Genomic DNA, 21228 nt, shown 5'->3' with positions numbered 1-21228 from the left:
ATACATATTCATCCTTTATTATTATTAAAGTATTGAATCATAAAGTTGGCTACAGAAAAAATATTTTTAATGCATTTGTTAAAAGAACTTAGTTTTTTAAAAAAATATATATATATTTTATTGATTTTTTACAGAGAGGAAGGGAGAGGGATAGAGAGTTAGAAACATCGATCAGCTGCCTCCTGCACACCCCCTATTGGGAATGTGCCCGCAACCAAGGTACATGCCCTTGACCGGAATCGAACCTGGGACCCTTAAGTCCACAGGCTGACACTCTATCCACTGAGCCAACCCAGTTAGGGCAAGAAGAACTTAGTTTTATTAACCATATATAGTGCATTTCTCAGATCAATTTTTCCTGCCATAGCTACCAACCCCTTCCTTCCTCTCCAATCCATTGTCCATGGCAGCCTAAAAATTGTCTTGAGTTTCATAATAGCTGATTGGTGGCACCTATACCCACAACCAGAGGGTAAATGCAAGGAATTTCCCCTTCCTCACCAGGATAAGGGAAAGATTATCTTATCCTAAAAGAAGGGTGAATGGCACTTCCACCAGCTGGCTCTTTACAGATTAGGAACAACCCCTGATGTGCAATTAAAGCAGCCAAAGTAGGACACCTGTGTCACAGGTGATAGTGTAGAGAACCATAGACATGTTCAAAGGAACAGCATCATCCCTGGGCACGAATCTTAACATTTAGTGAAGAACAGCATTGGTAGCAGAGTAGCCAATTTTCATTTCTAGCCTGCAAGTGTTACATATGTGCATAGGCAGAGAGCAAGGGAGCTTGGTTCTGTCCCAGACCTAAGGAATCCTGTGTCCCAGAGATTCCCAAAATTAGAATACTTTTCTTTGAATTATCACACCTATCCCATATAAAATTATTCTCCCTTTCTTCTTTCCCATTGTATGGTAATTGGGAACATGGTCCCCTTCCCATGCTCCAACTCCCCTTCCTCCCCCCTGCCCTGTGGGAAATAGAGTGAAGGCCTTCTGTGAGACCTTGGGAACCTGGCCAGCAACTTGGTCTAAGAAAGCCAAAGAGAAACTGCTTCTAGACGTGAGCCAGGACTGTAAACAGCGAGTGTTTTGAGCTCATACAAGCATGTCCCCTCCCCCAAATGCCGTTTTTCTCTCTGTACTTTATGAAACCTTGTGTTGGGAAAGTCTAGGTGAGGACTAAACAATAGCACTGGCCGGCTGCCCCTGGGGTGGCCCATCCACAGGCCAGATGGGACTTAGTGGGCAACCTCACCAGTGGCAGCTGGTGCGGCAGTAAACTTCACTGGTCTGTACGCAAGTAAGTCCTAATGAACCCGTGTCATTCATAGCCAGTCCTTCTGGGTTATTTCTTTAGAATCCACAAACAATACACTGAGTTTTTCTGGGACTGGGACCTTTGCACTTTGCATAACACTCATTCTCCCCTCATTTTTTTCTGGATATTTGAAATACATATTTGCAATAATGAGACACACATCTGGACATTATAATGAATGCAATTCAAGTGAATACTTCAAGAGAAGTTCTGTGGCTGAATGGAAAGGTGTCCATGGCTCAAGTTGAACAACAGGTGTATGTTTTAGGCTTTTGTACTTTCAGAGAAACTGATGAGGTATTTAGCAATTCAGATTTATAACAAAATCTATCTTAACACCAAATAGTTGGTCTAAGGCCGTGGTTGGCAAACTGCGGCTCGCGAGCCACATGCGGCTCTTTGCCCCCTTGAGTGCGGCTCTTCCTAAGCCTTAGGAGTACCCTAATTAAGTTAATAACAATGTACCTACCTATATAGTTTAAGTTTAAAAAAAATTTGGCTCTCAAAAGAAATTTCAATCGTTGTACCGTTGATATTTGGCTCTGTTGACTAATGAGTTTGCCGACCACTGGTCTAAGGGATATGCTTGGTGCTGTGTTCCAGGGTTTGTTAATGAGAAATTGAGCATCAGATGCCACAGACCGGGGAACAGGATTGAGAGTCAACTATACCAGCTAGTGGCACTCCAAAGAACAAAGGGACACTTAGAAAATATTTAAGGTTAAATAACCACCCCACCCCCCCCACCCCCGAAGGAGAGGAAAAGGGCAGGAAAATGACTAGACTTCAACAACCAACTGATTTTAAATCACAGAAACCAGCACAACACTTAAGTTTACCATATATTTGTTTCAATATTTATTATATTGACAGGAATACTAGGATAAATAAGTAATATATTTTTTCTTACAGAAAATTGTAATGATACTATTGAGTAGGCTTAAACACTCTGAGAATTTCACAGAAACATCAGAATTTAAACAGACCAGAGTTCTCGTGGCCAGTGTGAATGACCTCTCACAGCTGTACATGCTCTGGGCCAGATTTCTATAAACATCTGCATGACAAAAACAATGCCATTCACATTCAATAATGCGAACGCCTAGGCATCACCTAGCTTCAAACGCACCTCTACTGAATGTGGTTTTCAACTGCAAGTAAAGGAAAATGGAATATTCCTTGGCTCTTACTGGCCTAGGAATAACTCCTGACCTAAACCACTGAGCAAAGTCTTAACCTTTGGAAGGCGGACTTTCTGCTTTCTTCCCGGGACAGAGGGCCTGCAGTCTTGCCCAGGAATTTTGCACTAATGCCTGAGTGCCAAGGGAAAGGAGGCCTGCTCTGTTGGCACAAAACGGCACTGCTGGCTGGCAAAATTCTGTTCTCCTGGGCTGACAAGCTCTTTCAGCCACCTGAACATTTTGTAAGACACTCCACATGATAGTAGTCCCTCAAACTCTCAGACACTAGATCTGAGAAAAGTCTCGAACAAGTCATACCAGTGTTGTCAGAACACACATCAGGAGAGCACAATGCTTAGTTATGAAACAAACGCCTTGCACACAGTAATTCCTGTACATAACAGCATATTGGCTAGAAGCACAAGCCTGGCCATTGCACAACTTTGCTAAAAGCCATTCTCACTCCATGTCCCCTACTAGTGACTGTGGGAGTGGCAAGGGAGGAGGTGGCCCCACCCACCCACCCACCCAAGGTACAGACACTTCTGCATGAATCCTAACGGTGGGAGTTCCTGTTTTTTGTAGAATCCAGATGAAAGGTGGGCAGGACACTAACCAGGGGTCATCCGGAAAATCCAAGAATGGCTGGTATGTTAAGGCCTAAATCCTGGAGTTGAGGCAAAAATGCCCTTGCTCTGGTCCGAAGTCCGCTCTGGGGCAGAGCGGAGAGGCCCAGCTGAGACACCGAGCCATCCTGCCTTCACAGTTCTTTGCTGCTGGGATTTGAGAGGAAGTCAGATCTCAATGGCTGCAGGGGTTTGGATGTAAAAGGAGGATGCAATGAGGAGTCCCCAGTTGCCCCCATAACCACAACTGCTTAGCTCTGCAATGTTCCTTCTTTTATCTGTTGGATAAAAAGGTTTCTCTCATCTTCTGGAGTCCGCCCATTCTGAGCCCGGACAATACACGTGGGCCGATGGAGGTTGAGCATGTATATCAAATGCTGCTTCTCATTCTTGAGCTCCTCAATTTGGGCCTTCAGTTCAGCATTTACACTCTCCAGTTTCTCCGACTCCTGAGGGACAAGCAACAGAGTTATTAGGAATTGAGCCAAGGTACAGCAAGGAGGGGGTGGCCAGGGAGTGGCCCCTGGGTGATAGGGTAGCATCTGGGACATGTGGGGTCTCATCTAGTTGGAAATGGCCTGCAGAGGCAACGCCATGGCTGCCTGCTACAGTGCCCCACGAAGCCGGAGCAGCAGCCTTAGGTTTGGGAGAATCCAGACTCTGGAGAAGCCTTAGCACTTAGAGGCTTCTTTAGCAATGCCCTTGAGTTACCACTCAAGGTTGAGGCAGGCTGTGACTCTAATAGTAATGAGGCTGCAGTGGAATCAATGGTTCAGAGGTCTCCTCTGATGAGTCCAATAGCCCATGTGCAGGTCTTCTGGACCTACAAGGGCTTTGGGGGCTGGAGTGAAATCTGGGCTCATGGTGCTTTGTCTTCTGATTCACTCATTTCACTGAGAAGCTCATCTCCCCAGAAAGAATGTACATGGCAACACACAAATTGTCTTAGTTTCACTGACTCCCTAAAGCAATCAACAGAACCCTTGGGGACCTGTGGAATCTGGGTGATGACTCTGCCCTGGCCTGTCCATACTTGGGGGAAAAAGACATAAATACTGGAAAGACTACAGCATGAGCTACCCAGCCTGCCACAGATGCTGTTCCCTGTAGGAAGGGGAGCTGGCTAGACGCAGCCAGAAGCTAAAAGCCTATTGGGTGAGCCAAGGAGAAGGGCTGCAGAGTTAAGAATGACCCAGGAACACCAGGAAAGCTTAATCACTGCTTGTGGATTAAGGAAATAACTTGTTTTGAAGAGATTAATTAAAGGCGTTTCATAGTGAGCCAAATGAGAGCTGGCAGCTCCCTTTTCTCAGGAGAACGGGCGAGTGAAAGCCTCTTTGGGCTGACAGATCCTGCAGCCTGGAAACTGCTGGACATGTAGGGACTGGCCGCGGCTGCTGTGGTTTTTAATTCACACACCTGCTTTCATACATTCAGAGTCCCATTCATTGTGCTAACAGCTTTGCTAACTCCTCATTCAGCCACTGGCATTTCTGCTCCCAGCTACAACACCCTTCTTGGGTAAACACTTCTGGGTAGGAGGCTTCTTAACTCCCCTTCAGATCCTGACATGAGGTTGGTGGGTGACAGGCATGAGCAGGAGGTTAGGGCAAGGCAAGAAGACACTCACTTTCTGCAGACACTCTGTCTTCTCCTTCTTCTTGTTTCGGCACTTGGCGGCTGCAATCTTATTTCTTTCCCGTCGCCTCTTTTTCCTTTCATCTTCTTCAGGGGCTACCTGTAAAATCCAAGAGGCACCTGCTTAATGGGAGGCAAGAAATGAGACCCATCTCAAATACACTGCCTTTTATTGCCAGCAAAAACTGGCAACCCAGGGCAGCCATAATGGCAAGCCCGGGACTTACACAAAACCCCACCACACACATACATTATTCACCCTTAAGAATGAATAATGAAAATCAAAGAGCTGTTAGTTAAAATATATTGTCAATATTGGTAAATCAAAATGTAGCTTATTTTAAAAATGTATTTGGATTTTGAAATAGGAGTTTGATATCCAAATGGATAGCAAGTGGTAATAACAGTAATCCTTTAGAACAGGAAACAGATTCTGTTTGGTAACTATGTCTTTTCCCCTAGAACCAGGAATGACTTCAGTAACCTGGCCACCTTGTTCCCCCCCCCCCCACCCTTACTTTGATTCAAGACCCAAGGGCAGCCATTCATCTCTATCTTCACCTGGAGCATCAAAGCACCTCCTTCCTGAATTCAGGAGATGCCCATGGGGCTCCTAGAGAAGAGAAACCCAAGCACAGTCCCAACCAAAGTGGCATTATCAGCCCATGGCTTGGCGCCACCAATGGGTGGCAAATTAGAACCATCCATTGATTTAACCTTCCCCTGTGCTTCCCCCTGAGCCAGCCCTGGGGCTCCTCAGAGAAAAAAAAAACCCTATCCTATTTTAGGATCTGGTGCTCTGGAAGTTCACTATGATCCTGACTTTGTCTGAGGACTGATGAGGAATCAGCAAAGTCTGGCTGCTGGACCTGGCTTCAAGACCAGAGTCCTGCTGGGGGAACATCACGGTGGGCTGAGTGGGTAATGGTTTTTTAGGGTGCTAATGGCAGACCTTGTCTTGTCACTTGTCACTGCTCTGGACAGTGGGAAAGGGTGTGGGAGCCACACCTCAAACCAAAGAAATCCTGGCAGCCATACTTGCCTCACATCTGACTTATTACTAGTCATTTGGATTAGAGGAAACTTGACTTTGTTTGTACTGAGATGGAAGGCCTTGCAATTTAGAGAAACAATGCCCAAGGGGGAAATATTGTGAGAGAAATTCTACCTTTCATATCCTGGATCCCAGAACCACACAGGCAGACATTTAGGTTTAGACTAAATTGCCTTGAACCCCAGCTTGACTACCTATTATCTGTGAGACCTCGGGTAAGTTATCATGTTCTTCTGAGCCTCAGTTTCCTCATTTGTAAAACAGGATCAATAATCTTTTGATGAGGGTCAAATTAGTAAACGTAAATGCTTTGCACAGTGTATAGCTTATGATCAGTGCCATGTAAGCTTTAGTTATTATTAACCTCACCATCTACGTCTTCATCAACAACTCAGCAATTCTAGTATTGCCTTTGACATTTTTTCCTTGACATTTCCTACAGACATTTTTGGGTAGGTGGGGGAGGACTCAGGGTTTTCTCATGTGAGAAAGTACTTGAAAGGAGAGCACATCTCAGAGTCACACTGTCAGAGATGAAAAAGTCTTTCCAGAGGCCATTTAGCTCAGTCCTATCAGTTTAACATGGAAACGAGTTCAACCAACATATAAATACTGATCTATTCATGTAGTTACATGCCCAGGGAGACCTGGGAATCACCAGCTCATGGTCAGCAGATCAGTAGGCTACGAAACCCTGATGTCCTCCAGGCCTTTGGTTCCTTGTCCTGTGTCGTCTCCAGGTCACAACTGCCTCATTGCACCATGTGGCCTCCCCAGAAATGGCTGGGACTGGGGAACAGGCTCGTGCCGCCCAAATGCACGGGATGCCTATGGGTTTCAGAGGCTCAGTGTCTTATTTTACGTTGAGGATTACAGCAGCCAAGGGGACCAGAATATTCAATAGGTCAGTTGGTGCATTTTCCTCCCAGTAGGAAAATCTACTTATTATACTAGCCTAAGGTCAGAAGATCACTTGAGGAACACAGAATCACAGATGGGTGGGGTGGCTCTAAGGAGTTTTTCCACAAAGCAGGCTGCCTACCTCTTCCTTTGGAGACCCTCAAAATATCCTTCAGAATGCTCTCCTTTCCATGGTGGTCCTACTACTTCCATTGCACTGTTATCTCAAGATATTTAATTATAAAGTTAAAGTAAGTATTCCCTTGTGTGTCACAATATCCAACCGGCACTGTCCACTATTTGGGCTGGGTACCAATGACAGCCCCTCAGGTTAATGAGGGCCCAGCCAGTGCCCCTAATGATAGCATCATACAGTAGTCCCCTCTACCAGTCACTGAACTATCAGCCAGGTCTTTTGTTAGACCCTTAAAAACTGTCATTTCATTCACCCTTATATAGATTCATAAAGCCCTTATTTATAGAATCACTGCCCCTTTTATAGAATCATAAAGATTCTTAACCAACTTCCTTTAAAACTCAGTTCCTTTTTGGCCAGTTCCACGACTCCAGGTCCAAAGGCAGTGTTCATGCCAGTTAAGCCCCAAACACTCCCATCTTGTGCCCATGAGGAAGGCCAACAAAACATCCAAGACCTCAGCTCTGAGTTCTTGAGCCACCACAGCATCGCCAGCAATCACCTCTCAGACTTCTCACCATGTCTGTTACTCCTGGTGTCTTGTAAAAGGTCGCTGAGTGGCGAGCAGTGCAAGTGTGAGGGACAGAAGTGAACTTGGAGCAAAATCTGGTACCAAGGCTGTGAGCATTACACACAGTTGTGGGCATGGCTGGGGGTCCTTGCTCCATAGTCTGGCCACCTGGGTCCTTGTATGATGGAATTAAATATACTTGGTGCTTTTTTAGAATGATTGGACACAGAAGGTGAGCTCACACAGGACCATGGCTTTAAATAACATCCATATGCTGGTGGCTTCTAACTTCGCACCTCTAGCCCGGATTCTCCTCTGAACTCCTATCCCACGTATCAAACTGCCTCCTCCCCGGGGCGTCCAATAGGCTGGACTCCTGTCCTTTCCCAATGTCCCAGTTTCAGCAGCACATAGATGTGCCATCCTTACAGTTAGACCAGAAGTTTTGGAGCCACACTGGAGCCCTCTACTTGGCTGGTTTCATAAACTCAGAGAAAACCAATCTGCCAGCCAATCAGCTTTACCTTCCAGACAGACCCAGACGCGACCACTTCTCCACACCTCCTGCTTCCATACTGATGCAGACCTGCCTTTGTTTGCCCGGATTACTGCAACAGTCTCATTTCTGTATTCTGCTTCTGCCCTTGTTCCTACTGCCCATTCTCAACATGACAGCCAGGGGGACCACTCTCAGTCCCCCTTTGCTGCTTTATTTTTCTCCTTTGCTCAGTCTCACATATTATGTATTTACTTCTTTTGTGTATTACCTGTCTCCTCCCAGCAGAAAATAAGCTCCCTGAGGGTAGTAGTTTGTGTTATTCATGCTGCAGCCCCCTGCATGTGGTAGGTGTGCAGGTGTAGGAAAAACACATGCTGAAAGAACAGACACCTACCTGGGCTTTCGTGACTGCCATCTCAAAGGGTCTGCTGCTGACAGTGACCGACTCCAGTGCAGAGGACATCCGGTGGCAGAGGTGCTTGTTCTGGATGGCAAACCTCAGCTCTTCCTTGACAAAGGGTGTCAGGTTAGCAAAATCCTCAAACACCAGTGACCCAGGAGGGGACAGGCAGGGGACGATGGCAGTGGCACTGACTTCCGAGGCAGAGACCTGGCCTGGGTGTTGAAGCATCATTTTGCTGAAAGACACATCGAAACCCAAACTACTTCAGGGATTGGGGGCATGGGGCCAACTCCCACCACACCTGCGACCTCCAACCCAAGTCCCACCCCCAGGGTAAGTCCCATAAGCCCTCAGGCTTGTTTTGTTTTCATTTCATGTCATCCTCAGCTTGAGTAAAACAGGTTCTTAAAATACACAGCTCAGTGATGTGGATAAAATGCCTCACTGAAGTTGATCAGGGTTGGCGTTTCGAATTCTCAAAAGCATTAGTGTTGGCTGGTGTGCATACATGCAAATGTAGCCTCAAACAATACTGAAAGAGGAAGAGCATTAAAAAAAAATGAAACTATTATGTAACCTCATTTCCAGTCTCTTTTTGAAAAAAGAAACTTGGCATCTGAAATCAAGTTGAAGTTGTCAATAAGTGGAAGTAAAGCAAGGGGTGGGGGACCCCTGAATGTAGCAAATCTGACAATTCTCCCTCAGGAAGTTGGATCCAAATTAATGAGTATGAGGATGGTAACCGTGGCAGGCGAATTTCTTTGTGCCAGTCCTTGGCAGGAGCTGGGGGCTAGGGTTTCAGATCACAAGGGACCATTAGTAGCCCCTTTGTAAAGTTAAGCTTAATGAAGCAAAGACCTCAGAATAAAGTAAGGAGCTAAGAATTTGGACCTCGTCTGGAGGTCTTGGTCAGCCCTGTGGTGTCTGTGCAGAGCCTTGGTCTGGGGGCCAAAGGGGGCCCGGGGCACTGTCTCTGGTGCTAAGGGGCAGTGTGACCTGAGCTCTCTGAGCCCCAGTCTTCACCCAACACATTACTGAGAGTTCCTACAACATGGGCACTGAGTCTCTGCTGTCACTCTGTCCCAGAGCCTGGCACAGTGCCTGGCCCTGGCTGCTCCCAATGCTTGCTGACCACTGAAGACTGCCCGACTAAATACATGAAATCAGGAATGGGTGGTCAAAGCAAATGGCTTCTGAGGTCCTGTCTACCTCTATCATTCTACAGCCCAAGGAATCCAAAAAGACAATCCTATATACTAGTAATAAAAGCCTAATATGCTAAGTGTCCAACTGTTTGTTTGACCAGTTGCTATGATGCGCACTGACCACCAGGGGGCAGATGCTCTGACCAGTAGGTTAGCTTGCTGCTGGGGTCCAGCCTATTGGGACTGGGTGAGATGGGCTGGACACACCCTGGAGCCCTCCTGCAGTCCCTCCCTGGCTCTGATCATGCACTGGTGGGATCCCTCAGCCTGGCCTGTACCCTCTCACAATCCAGACCCCTCAGGGGATGTCAGAGAGCTGGTTTCAGCCCGATCCCCAGAGGCCAGGCCAAGGGACCCCATGCACTGGGCCTCTAATAGGAAAAGAAAAGGTAGAAACAGTAACAGTTCCATGGTCCCCATAAATTTCTTCCCGCCATATACTTCCTCCATCACTGGCTGTTCCTGTTCCCCCTTGTCTAGGCAGTAAATTGTCCAGGGGTGATGAGGGTGGGGATTATCTAGCTAGGGGCTCCCTGGAGAGTTCTTCTCAATCTGGGGATCTGTCGTCCTTAAGACAAGTCCAACCAGACAGGAAGCCCATCAACAAATTGCTAACATTTAATGAGTGCCTCCTTCACACCAGAAACCTAATGTGATTTATCTCATTTAATCCTCATGAGAACCTAGTCGAGTTAGGTCCTAGCACCATTTTATAGATGGAGTAACTGAGATTTATACAAGCTAAATCATTTGCCTAAAGTCAGTGTGAGGCAGCATCAGGATTTGGAATTTGGTTTGGTTCCAAAACTCATGTCCTTAATATATAGAATATCATTCCACATTGCAAAAACAAAAAACCAGAGCAAATTTTTCATGGGGGTGGGAGTAGGCATAGGGGTGGTGGGGGTCCCGGAACTAAATTGCTGGAGGAAAGAGCCACAGGGGAAACTTGAACCCTAGGTAATGAATTTGCTGATCTTTCTATGTCAGGGTACACACTCAGGCTGCTGCCCCTGTTTTGGCATATATATAAGCAGGCCTTTTATCTACAAAATTCCTAGATTGGGGTCAGAAGATCAAGGTTTAAGGCTCACTTACTCATATGTCATCCTAACTCCCAATGCCCTTCCTTCACCTATATAAAAGCTAATAACAATCGTCCTATTTTCTCATCGAATTGTACAAGGAGTTGAGGAAATAATAATACATGAATTTGCCTTGGGAACATAATACAACTAGGGGGTATGCTTTTACTGGGCCTCCCAGGGATCTCTCAGGCACAGGGCTGGCTCTCTGACAGACACTCTGTGAGATTCAGGTAGGAGGGTGGCTGGTCACTCTCTTTGATCTCAAACACTTCTGAATAGAGCACTCTGACCTCTAACTCCCCCTTACAATCTGAGATACACTGTTGGAGGCAAGAATTCCAGACCAACAAATGCCACCGTTGACTATTCAGAGGAACCCAGGAAATGTATGTAACTCTTCTATAAAGCCCATGTCATGAGTCTGAACTGAGGTTCTACTAGCTTAATCCTATAACCTTAGGATGCTGGGAGGGTACTTGTCTCTGGCAGGTAATAAACTCAGAAAACAGCCTTCTAAAGCCAGAGGCTTAAGATTCTCCCATGCAGTCATGCCTTCCCTCCCCTTCTAACTTCATTAAAAATCCAGTAGTTCAGGGATGGAATTCAAAGCTACCACCGGGCTTGCCTTTGTTTGGAGGACTAGATGGCTCCCTTCTACATGGGTAGTCTGAATTCCACACAGTTGTGTGTAGTTCCATTTCCCCACACAACTAAGTTTATTAATGAGCTTTCGAGGCTTGAGGTCTGCTGTTTGGGAATGTTTCCCCCCTCCTTCTTAGTGTAAAGTCAGCAGTCCTGATGAAAGAAAGTGAAGAATGTCAGTGGTATGGAATGTCTTTATGAAAAGCATTGGGTGGGCTTACTTGGGGACAGAAATGGGTTGTAAAAATGTTAAATGCTTTTCAGAATGTAAAGTGGTTCTATCTGTAGAGATTTGGGCTTTCTCTGCGCTCAGCTAAAGCTTAGGGTTTTTTTTTTTAGTTTTTTGAGATACTTTCTAGTTACTTCTTTACTCAGTTCTCTTAAGGTATGATTCAGCCCAGACGCAGGCTGTGTCCCTACAAGGAAAACAAAGTTAAAATCTTCAGACAACTTTTTCCCGTGAATGTTGAGACCTTTTAACATCCCCCTCATTGAAGAAAACAATATGTTTGGGGATTTTCTGAGTTGACTTTCTACATTGATCTTAAAATTGTCCACACTTGCTACAAAGCACTTGCATTTTGCTTCTGCTTCGTTATCTCTGATCAGAAATCACGTCGTATCATTGGTGGTTTCATCATTTTCAAGAAAGTGAAACTTTACTCATGTATTTCTTTAACTGGAAATTCAGCTCCTAGATTTTATTTCCTAGTAGCTACAAACAACTGTGTTGAATTTTCACTTTTAACTTTCCACTACCCACTGTTCATAAAACATCTTAAAGTCAGAAGCCAGCATTGGTCTTTTGCTAACTTCATATCTTGCTTGGTCTTTCTCCCAGCCCACTTGAAGGTTGGAGGTATAGGGCTGTGCTTCAGGGCCAGATGTTCCCAGTGACAAGCTGAGTACCCACCAAGAAGCCACTCATGCTTTCAGGGCCTCAGTCTCCTCATCTGTGAAATGAGACCCATACCTCCTGCCCGAGTTCCCTCACAGGGCTGTCAGGAAGATCAGATGAGATTCATGAAGGTGAGTTTACACACATCCTGAGTCCCCAGTACTACTATGATTCCACTTTCCCCATTTCGAGGGAACTCAATGCTATTGTCAATACAGCTTATTCATCAGGAACTAACTGGAACCCTCAAGACATTCAGGTCAGTCACAGCTTCTTTTGCACTTTGATTGACCCCAGGCTCCCCACACACCAGGTCAGTTCCACCCCTCTATTTGCTGGCACCAGCTTGTCTCCTCTGGTACTTATGAAACAACTAGTTCTCACTAATGAAACCATTTCTGGTTTCTGTGGTGTCCTGGCTATCTACTTCCTCCTTTCCAGGATGGGTGACACTTGGAGTCACTAACCCTGCTCCATGCCCAGCCATTTGAAAAAGGAAGAAATCATGGACTCTATCTAATGAAACAGAACACCTAATATTAGAGTCATCTAGGTCACGTCTTTATTTGTAATTAAGTAAAATGAGGCCCAGGAAGGTAATGACTTGCCCAAGACCAAAGCTGGCGAGTGGTCCAGCTCGGGCCAAGCTGCTGACCACCCACCCACTGCTAATTTTCTTCCATCACCAACAGAGATCCAACTAACAAAGCAACTGGCCAGGTAGATAAAGGATCAAGTCAAGTAACCTGGTACCCACCAGAGGCGGCTTTGACAGGGAGGGAGTATAGAAGGAAGAGAACAGGAAGAGAGAAGGGGTTAGACCAGTAGTTCTCAACCTTCCTAATGCCTCGACCCTTTAATACAGTTCCTCATGTTGTGGTGACCCCCAACCATAAAATTATTTTCGTTGCTACTTCATAACTAATTTTGCACTGTTATGAATTGTAATGTAAATATCTGATATGCAGGATGTATTTTCATTGTTACAAATTGAACATAAAGCATAGTGATTAATCACAAAAACAATATGTAATTATATATGTGTTTTCCAATGGTCTTAGGCGACCCCTGTGAAAGGGTCGTTTGACCCCCGAAGGGGTCGTGACCCACAGGTTGAGAACCGCTGGATTAGACAGAAGGATCCAAAGGCAAGGTAGCTGCCACAGGTGCTGAGTGCTGTGTCTTATCCACACGGTGGGCCTGGAGTGTTACCTGCCATGTTATCTCTGAAACCAGCTAGATACTTACAACTGCAAAACCTATACTCACCCCAGTCTTAGTCTGGAATATCCTGAAAGCAAGAGCCTCTGTGTTGTAGCATTATTCTACAACAAGTGCTAAATGCAACACAAGGAGACAGTAATATCAACTCCCCCTTCATTTAAAGGTGAGAAAACAGAGGTAACTCTCAGCCACAATGAAATAGGTGCATTGGGAGAAAACGTGGTAGGCAGCACTTCAGGCTCACAGTGTGGGCAAGAAATACACCTGTGGCCACAATTGGAGCCTTTGGATCCTTCCTGTCTTAACGCCCCCCCCCCCCTTCTCCCTGGCTCTTGGCTCTCCCCCCATCCCCATCCCCCCACCCCCTATGCTTTAGCAACTCCTTTATTTGTAAGGAAGCATATGTGATCTTGGTAATGAAATTACAGAAAAGAAAGCGGTTAGGAAGTAAGCAGATGAGATGGAAATGGGGTATGGAGAAGCAGAGAAGGAGAACCAATCCAAATGGAAAGAAAGCTGGAAAAGGAAGAGATGTCCAATAGAGAAGTCTCCATTCCCCCTTTGCCTCAGAGGCTGGTCAGTGACATTAGATAGAGACTCCCTCATTCAAGTCATACAAGACCCCCTACTACCTCCCCCCTTTTTGAAATTACACCACTCTAGAATCTGAAAATCTTCTGGCCAGTAAGGACCTTAACCGTTATCTGGTCCAAACACCGTCTTGCGCTGGCAAACAGGCAGAGGGGGCCAGCACTGTGTAAGTGCCCACATCTCCCGGCAGGGGATACTGAGTCCTCAGGGTCCTGGCCACTAGACCACAAAGCCATTCTCTCAATTATGAACATGTGGCTTCGCACCTTCGCTTTCCCTATGGCGGGTCTCCATGGAGGAAAAGCGGAGAAATCTGAGAACCCGCCACAGGAAGAACCAAAGCCACAGGTATGAGAGAAAGACGTGAGCAACTTGGGACAGGAAGTCTCAGGCCCAGGAGCCCGACCCGTCTGTGCCGGGAGCCCTCTCCGTCTTCTGCCGAAGGACAGGACCGGAGCGCCTGCCACCTCTAAACTTAATCCCAACTAACTTTCGCTCCGGGCTGCCTGCGCTGTCCTGCTGCCCCGCGCTTCCGAGTGCGCAGGGCGACTCCCAGCGGCCAAGTCCGCGGCCGCGAACCCGGTTCCTCGGTTCGGTTCCATTCATTCCGTTCGGCTCCTGGGGCAGCCCTGCCGTGAGCCCCCAGCTTCCGTGCCTCTCTGCGGATCTCGGGAAGGCTGGGATCGGGAGTGCCAGTACTGCGGCACCAAGCGAGGGATGGAGCGAACAGCGAGCCTCGGACACCCGTGCGCAACACACCTCCGCACGCCTGCTCCCAGAGAGGTAGGAAAGCGCCGAGGCGGAGAGGAGCGGCGTTCCCAGCCTAGCCGAGAAGCAGGAGCCCCACCTCTCTATTAACAGGAACCCTTTGCGCCCCAAGTCAAAAGAGAAAGTTCTTGGCGAAAAACTTTCTGAAGCGCCGAAGAGCAGCGGTGGCTGGGAAAAGTTCGGTCAGAGTTCTTTAGAAGCCGGAGGCTGGGGGCGCGGGTCGGGGCTGGGCCCAGGGGGCGCGGGACTAGTTACTATAAGGGCGTAAAGGGAATGAAAGCGAGCCACCCTCACCGGCTCACTCACTCGACTTCCAAGCGCTCACCTCTGGTCTCCAATCGGAGCGGCCAGGGTCCGGAGGGCGGGCGGGGTCGGGATGGGGTCGGACTGCCTGTCGGTGGGGCTGGCGGGCGAACACCCGGAGCGCACGGCCGGCGCGCGGGCAGGCGGGTCCGCTGGGGCAGCGACGGGGAGAGTGCTGTGCAGTGCCCGCCTCGCTGCGTGCGACTGTGGCTGGGAGTGCGTTGCATCACCCCTTTTATAGCCCTCTGGCTGGCGCCGCGCCAGATTATACTCCAGTCCCAGGCTGATGTAATGCTATTAATAACTCCCCGCGAACCAGCCGAACTAGACCAGGCAAGGGAGGGGGCTGGAGGAGGGGCCAGAGTGGAGGTGTTGGGGGGGAGAGGTGGGGACTGGTGATGCAAGCGCGGGGAGGAGCTGGCCCGGGAGCGTCCTCCGGACTCGCGCGCTAGGACACAAACCTTCCCGCCCTCTCTCTCCATATCAGGACAGGAGTCGCTCGGGCTGGCCGCCAGATGTGCGTACTCGCTGCTGCGTGTTCCAGGCATGAGCCAATGGTGCCCAAGCCAGCTGCATGACTCCACCGCGCTGGCATCTCTCCCTCCGCTAGGTGGGGGGACGGGGGAGGGGAAGGGAGAGGTGAGGGGGGACGGCGTGGGGCGGATCTTGGCCGCAGTCCAGTCGAGGTGAAGCTGGGAAGCAGGCACATCCTTTCTCTAAAGTGTGTGATCATTTTCTGGAGCTTCGGGAAAATACCCCCTCCCCCGCCAAACGCCTCCTTCCACGTAGGGGGCGGGGTAAGAACTGTAGGGTTAGCCTCTGGTGCCAGAGAGGTGCCCAGAGGCACCCTACAGCGAACCCACACCGTTACCCGCCGTGGGTGACCTCCGCGGCTGGGACCGCGACAAGTTGGCGGGTTAACCCAGAGCGGAGTGCAGTGCTCGGCGGGCACGGTGGGCTCGAAGCCTCGTCGCACCCCACCGAGGGCAAATGGAACAGCCCCGAGGCGGGTTGGGAACCCGACCCCCGGCGAGGGCAAATAGGGACCTTAAGGGTTAGGATTCTTTTTTTTCTTTAAAAAACCACAAGCGTTTGAAATTGATAGTGAAATGAAAATGACCATGGAAAGATGAGAGCTGGAGAAATCAGAGGCAACCCAGAGAGGGACTCAGAGTGGGGCTGAAGCCTCGAGGCCAGGGAGAGGAGGAAAGATAAGGTGCGTTGGTCTTATTTAGGTGCTTAGGGAAATCGGTCTTGGGCTTTCACGTATTTTGTCGCGCCCAGAGCGATTGGGCTGGGACCGGACCGCGGGGACTGGGGACGCGCGGACAGCTGCGGAAATGAGGCCCTGGAGCAGAAATGCTTTCCGCCCTCGAGTGTGGCGGGAGAGGCGGTGTCCCGTGAACCCAGGTCCCAGCCGAGGCTTCAGCAGAACTGGATTTGAACCTTAAAATGACTCCTTGATTCGGATTCCCCAACCTTAGCTGTCTCGCCGGCCCATGGACGCATCTATGTGGAAGCGAGTGTGCCCCTCGCTGTTTTTGAACCTGCCAGGGAGGGAGACCCGTGCGTGCCCGTGGGGTGTGGGGGCACAAGCAACTGCTTCCAGCTGCCTCTTGGGAGCGAGACGAGCGAAGGTCCAAGTTTGGTAATTTGGGCTGAGAACCAGAAGGGTCTCGCTCGCTCGCTCGCAGCCCCACCCCACACACCTGCAGTCTTCTGCTCTTAAGGTGGTGATGGAGGGTCCCGTCAGTCTGTCTCGCTCGCGCTCTCCCTCACCCCCTTACACACACACACACACACACACACACACACACACACACACACACACGGTATCTGTGTCCCTTCCCCCGGCCCCTCCCATTGTCCAACAGCCTGGGGTAGAGACCCTCAGAGCTGCAGGTAACCGAGTCTCCCCGCATCCGGCTTCCTCTTCCTAACCCCAGCCTCACCCAGAACACCGCCCCCCACCCCTGCGCCCCGGGCCCCAAGTTTCGGGCTCAGGACACACCGAGGGCGACCTCGGAAATTCCTTCTGTCCCCGGCCGGACCTGGAACCCCGGGGTTCCCCGCAGGATCCCCGAGAATGTTGTTCGGGACGGGATAGGGTTTACAGCTGTGTCGCGCGGGAAGCACTGGGCGATTGTTTTGCTTTACTTTTCTCCATGGTAACGGCTCTCCCGGCCACACCCTCCACACCCAGCCCCCTCCCGCACTGAGCGCCCCACACCCCCAGACCCGCCCTCCCGCCAACGCGTCGCGTAGGCTGGTAAACTCCAGGCGGGCAGGTAAACTAGATTTGAATGAAAGGCGTTTGTCCATTTAAATGAAAGGTATTTGGGACTCTATTTATTGGGTCTACTTATCTACTGCCTGGGATAAAAGACACCATTATAAAGAGAAATGAGATGGGGGAGGATACGTGAGAGCTTTCCCCTTCTGTTCCTCTGTGAAATCTTTAACCAGTTTACATTTTAAACTCTGAGCCACTCATACACCCAAGCCAGATGTGTGGAGGTGGAGTCCAGTCCTGTAGGGGAAATACAACTTCAGGAGTCGGATACACAACAGCCGGACCAGCCTGCGCAAACCAGTGCAAGAGGAGGGTAATGAAGACGGAGAAGTCTGCAGCCTTTGCGGTTTGTTTTTGTTACCATAGTGCCTCCTGTTCCTCTTAGGAGTCTTGTTTCATTCTAATAATTCTTGTTTTTGAATCTTCAAGTCACACCTGGATAGAAATGCGGCCAGCTGGTCACAGAAGTCTGAGGCTGCTTTCTCTGCTAGCTTTCCCACTGAAACTCTAAAAGCGATAAGAATCTAAACACAGAAGTCAGTCCACCCCCTTGTGAATGAAACTCTTATCTAAGAAAAACAGAAAAGACGCCTGCCTGCCTCCCTGCCCCCAGCCGTCTCGAGAACTGTGAAATGCCTGTCCAATGGCGGACTGGGAAAGTGAAAAGAAAGCGCCCCAAGTTCTGTATCGTTGAGGGGTGAACAGTATCTGCGTCCTGTGCGTCCTCAGTTTACCCTGATTTAGTCCTGTGTGCACCCTCCGCACCATCTAGAGGAGGGGCAAGAATAGCTCCCCAGACCACAATGCTGCTCTACACAAAGGCAAAGAGTAGCTGCCTCCGGAGAAGGAAGCCCTGGCTTTGGTTATTTCAGGGGTTAATCCTCAGTGAAAGAGGGTGAAGCAGAGACTTGAATATTGTTGAGGTTTCATGCTGGAGAACCGCCTGGGGAATCCACATTCAGACCAGCCTTAGTATGTTTTGCCGAGTGAGATAAGAACTGGAAACTTCATGTTGGGGCATGTGCAAAAGGAAGGGAAAAATGTTAAAAGGGGAGGGGTTGGAACTAGGCAGCTAAAAACAGCCCACTCGTGGCAACCGAATCTAAACACCAAACATTGCAGGGAGCCAAAAAAAAAGTCCAGAGATATTTAAAGATTTTAGCAGTTTCTTAGTCCAGGGAACAGTTTCTTTCCACTCCTCCCCCCACCCCATTACTCTTCTTCAAACTCCAAGATTGTATTACTCACAGAGCTCTGGAGAGGCACATTAAACACAAGTTAAAGTTAGTCAGGCACTAGCAGTCAGTCAGTCCTCGTGGCTCAACCCATTTCACCTCAGAAAGTGTGGGATAGCCCGGCCTGTGTGGCTCAGTGGTTGAGTGTGGACCTATGAACCAGGAAGTCACAGTTCGATTCCTGGTCAGTGCACATGCCCAGGCCACACTGGGCTCGCCATCCCTCCAATCCCTCCCTCCAATCCCTCCCTCCCTCCAATCCCTCCCTCCCTCCCTCCCTCCCTCCCTCTCTCTCCCCCTGCCTCTCTGAAATCAATACGAATCTTTTTTTTTTTTAAAAAAAGAAAGTGTAGGGTACATTTTCTTTTCTATTCTGTTTTCCAAAGCCCACACTTAAACTCAATTTGAATAGTGGACATTACTAACTTCAGAGTCTACAAAATGGGCCTCCTTAGGAAACACGGGGAAGGATTGCATAATGGGCTCTGAAGTGTGGAGGTGGCTGTGTCACCTTGCATAAGTCATCTCGCATTCTGCCTTAAGTTTCCTTAGCTCAATCAGAGCACTGATAACAGTATCGGACACAAGTTTGTTGGAAGGCTTCATGAGGATGGGGCATACAGCATGTCCTCAGTAATGGTGTCCTTAATTATGAATTAAGGAGGGCTTTCTGGGGATACCCCTGAATCTCTCCCAGAGCCCATTCTATCCCCAAGTCTGTGACAAACAATTATAGATAAAGTCAAACTATATTCAGGAATGGTCATCTTCAGGGGCTTGGGGATATGACTCCACACACAGAAACCAATGAGCATGATCCCTGTTCTCCACCCTCAGCAACTCTAGTAATACAGGGGCTCTCCTCAGTGCATGGAGGACCAATGGCCCGTGCAAAGTGTCCTGGGCTGAGAGCAGGAGATTTGAGTTTCGGTAGGGTTCTGCCTTTGGTAGTCTTGAGCAGGACATTCCTCCCTCAGAAATGAGGAGCCCTGGGCTGAGCTTCTGTAGAGCCATCCTGAAAAACCCTGGCAATCTATCCTAACAGAATTGGAGGGAGAGGTGTCAGGGGAAGGCACTGAATTGCACAATGACAGACCCATTTCCATAATCTCTTTTCCCCCTCCAAAAAGCTAGAGAAATATTGTCTAACTTGACTTTCAAACACAGCCTATGGTCCTGACAACCTACTCCCTCTCTCTCTCAATCTTTCTCAACACTTCCAAGAACATTTGCCCCTGAACTTTGTGTCTTATTAGAGAAGAGAGTGTAAGAGCTCTCAAGCAGGGATTGCATTGTTGGGACCTTTTTTGTGTGTAATCAATCTTCAACAGCCTTAGATATCCACCTTGGACCAGAGGACCAAAGCCCCGGTAGCAGCTACTCGCATTTAAGTGTGGGGATCCTGGAGCCCTGGGTACCGAAGATGGACTCCCAACAACCAGAATATTAGCAGGAATCAGGAAACCTGGGACCCACTGGGAGGGTTCCCTCTAGCCAACCGAGTGGCTTCCATAAATCATAAACACTTCATCTGTGTTTAAAATGGAACTATTTAATATCAACTCTGTCCAAAGGATTGTTGTAAGAATCAATGAGATAACAGATGTAAAAGCAATCTGAAAATAATTAAAAGAAGCATACTTTTATTTTTTTTTAAATATATTTTATTGATTTTTCACAGAGAGGAAGGGAGAGAGATAGAGAGAGTTAGAAACATCGATGAGAGAGAAACATCGATCAGCTGCCTCTTGCACATCCCTCACCGGGGATGTGCCCGCGACCCAGGTACATGCCCTTGACCGGAATCGAACCCGGGACCTCTCAGTCCGCAGGCTGACGCTCTATCCACTGAGCCAAACCGGTTTCGGCAAGAAGCATACTTTTAAAGATTCTTTTGGGAGAGCTTTTCTTAGTATAATTTTTTTTTCCGTTATGAAAATTGGGAAATAGGCAGGAGAAAAAAATTACCCCTAATCTCAACACTATTAGCATGTTGGTGTGTTTCCTCCAGTCTTCTCATGCATATGATTTTTAGAGTTATGATTTGAGATTGCATGCAACTTTGAAATTTGCTCTTTTGCTTATTATTCTGAATTGTATGTGGTCTTAATTACCATCATGTTTCTTCTCAACACTATTTTGTCATATTACTGTGAAATGTAGCATATGTACAGATGATTATAGAGAATATATATATATATATTCATTTTAATAATAAAACCAACATCAAGAACCCACCACTCAAGTTCAGAAATAGACCACCACCAGTACTTAAAAGCCTTTCTATGACCATTTCTGATCACATCTGCCTCTCACCACCTCCCAGAGGTAACCACTATCCTGACTTTTATTACCATAATTTTTAATGGCCAATAGAGGTGGTATGATTTACTCAATCATTTTCCTACTTTTAGCATTTAGGTGTTGCCAATATTTTGTTAGAGTGTTATATAAATTTAAATCTTTATTCTGGAAGAACAGGTATCAAATTTTATCATTGCCCGAATTGCTTTTTAAGAGCACCCCAGGCAGGGATTAGAGAACAGGTCTTGATTTCTATCTTCAGTGCTATACAGGGCACAATGGAAAATGGAAGGTCCCTCAAGGATTGTGACTACCTGTACCTTTTCCTTGTTTCCTAACATCCAAATA

The 21228-nt window shown here is 48.0% G+C and overlaps 1 protein-coding gene across 1 annotated transcript; it reads right to left on the bottom strand.

The window, feature by feature from the left end:
- Positions 1 to 2150: 2150 nt before the first annotated feature.
- Positions 2151 to 15203, bottom strand: ATF3 (activating transcription factor 3). The gene is made up of 4 exons (XM_036343110.1): positions 15071 to 15203; positions 8321 to 8564; positions 4759 to 4866; positions 2151 to 3577 (listed from the first exon to the last, which is right to left on the bottom strand). The coding sequence occupies exons 2-4, from the start codon at positions 8558 to 8560 to the stop codon at positions 3380 to 3382; spliced, it is 546 nt and encodes a 181-aa protein (XP_036199003.1). The 5' UTR covers positions 8561 to 8564; positions 15071 to 15203; the 3' UTR covers positions 2151 to 3379.
- Between the last annotated feature and the right edge of the window lie 6025 nt (positions 15204 to 21228).

Source organism: Myotis myotis, unplaced genomic scaffold, assembly GCF_014108235.1.
Source record: "Myotis myotis isolate mMyoMyo1 unplaced genomic scaffold, mMyoMyo1.p scaffold_m19_p_18, whole genome shotgun sequence".
Classification (NCBI taxonomy): domain Eukaryota; kingdom Metazoa; phylum Chordata; class Mammalia; order Chiroptera; family Vespertilionidae; genus Myotis; species Myotis myotis.
The sequence above is the reverse complement of the archived record's forward strand: the minus strand, read 5'-3'. Positions and strand labels throughout refer to the sequence as shown.

Coding starts and splice junctions, on each gene's coding strand:
- ATF3 (XM_036343110.1), bottom strand. CDS start 8,560: ATGATGCTTCAACACCCAGGCCAGGTCTCTGCCTCGGAAGTCAGTGCC. Junction 4,867..8,320: donor TGGCAGTCACGAAAGCCCAG/GTAGGTGTCTGT, acceptor TGGATTTTACAG/GTAGCCCCTGAAGAAGATGA. Junction 3,578..4,758: donor AGACAGAGTGTCTGCAGAAA/GTGAGTGTCTTC, acceptor CTTGTCCCTCAG/GAGTCGGAGAAACTGGAGAG.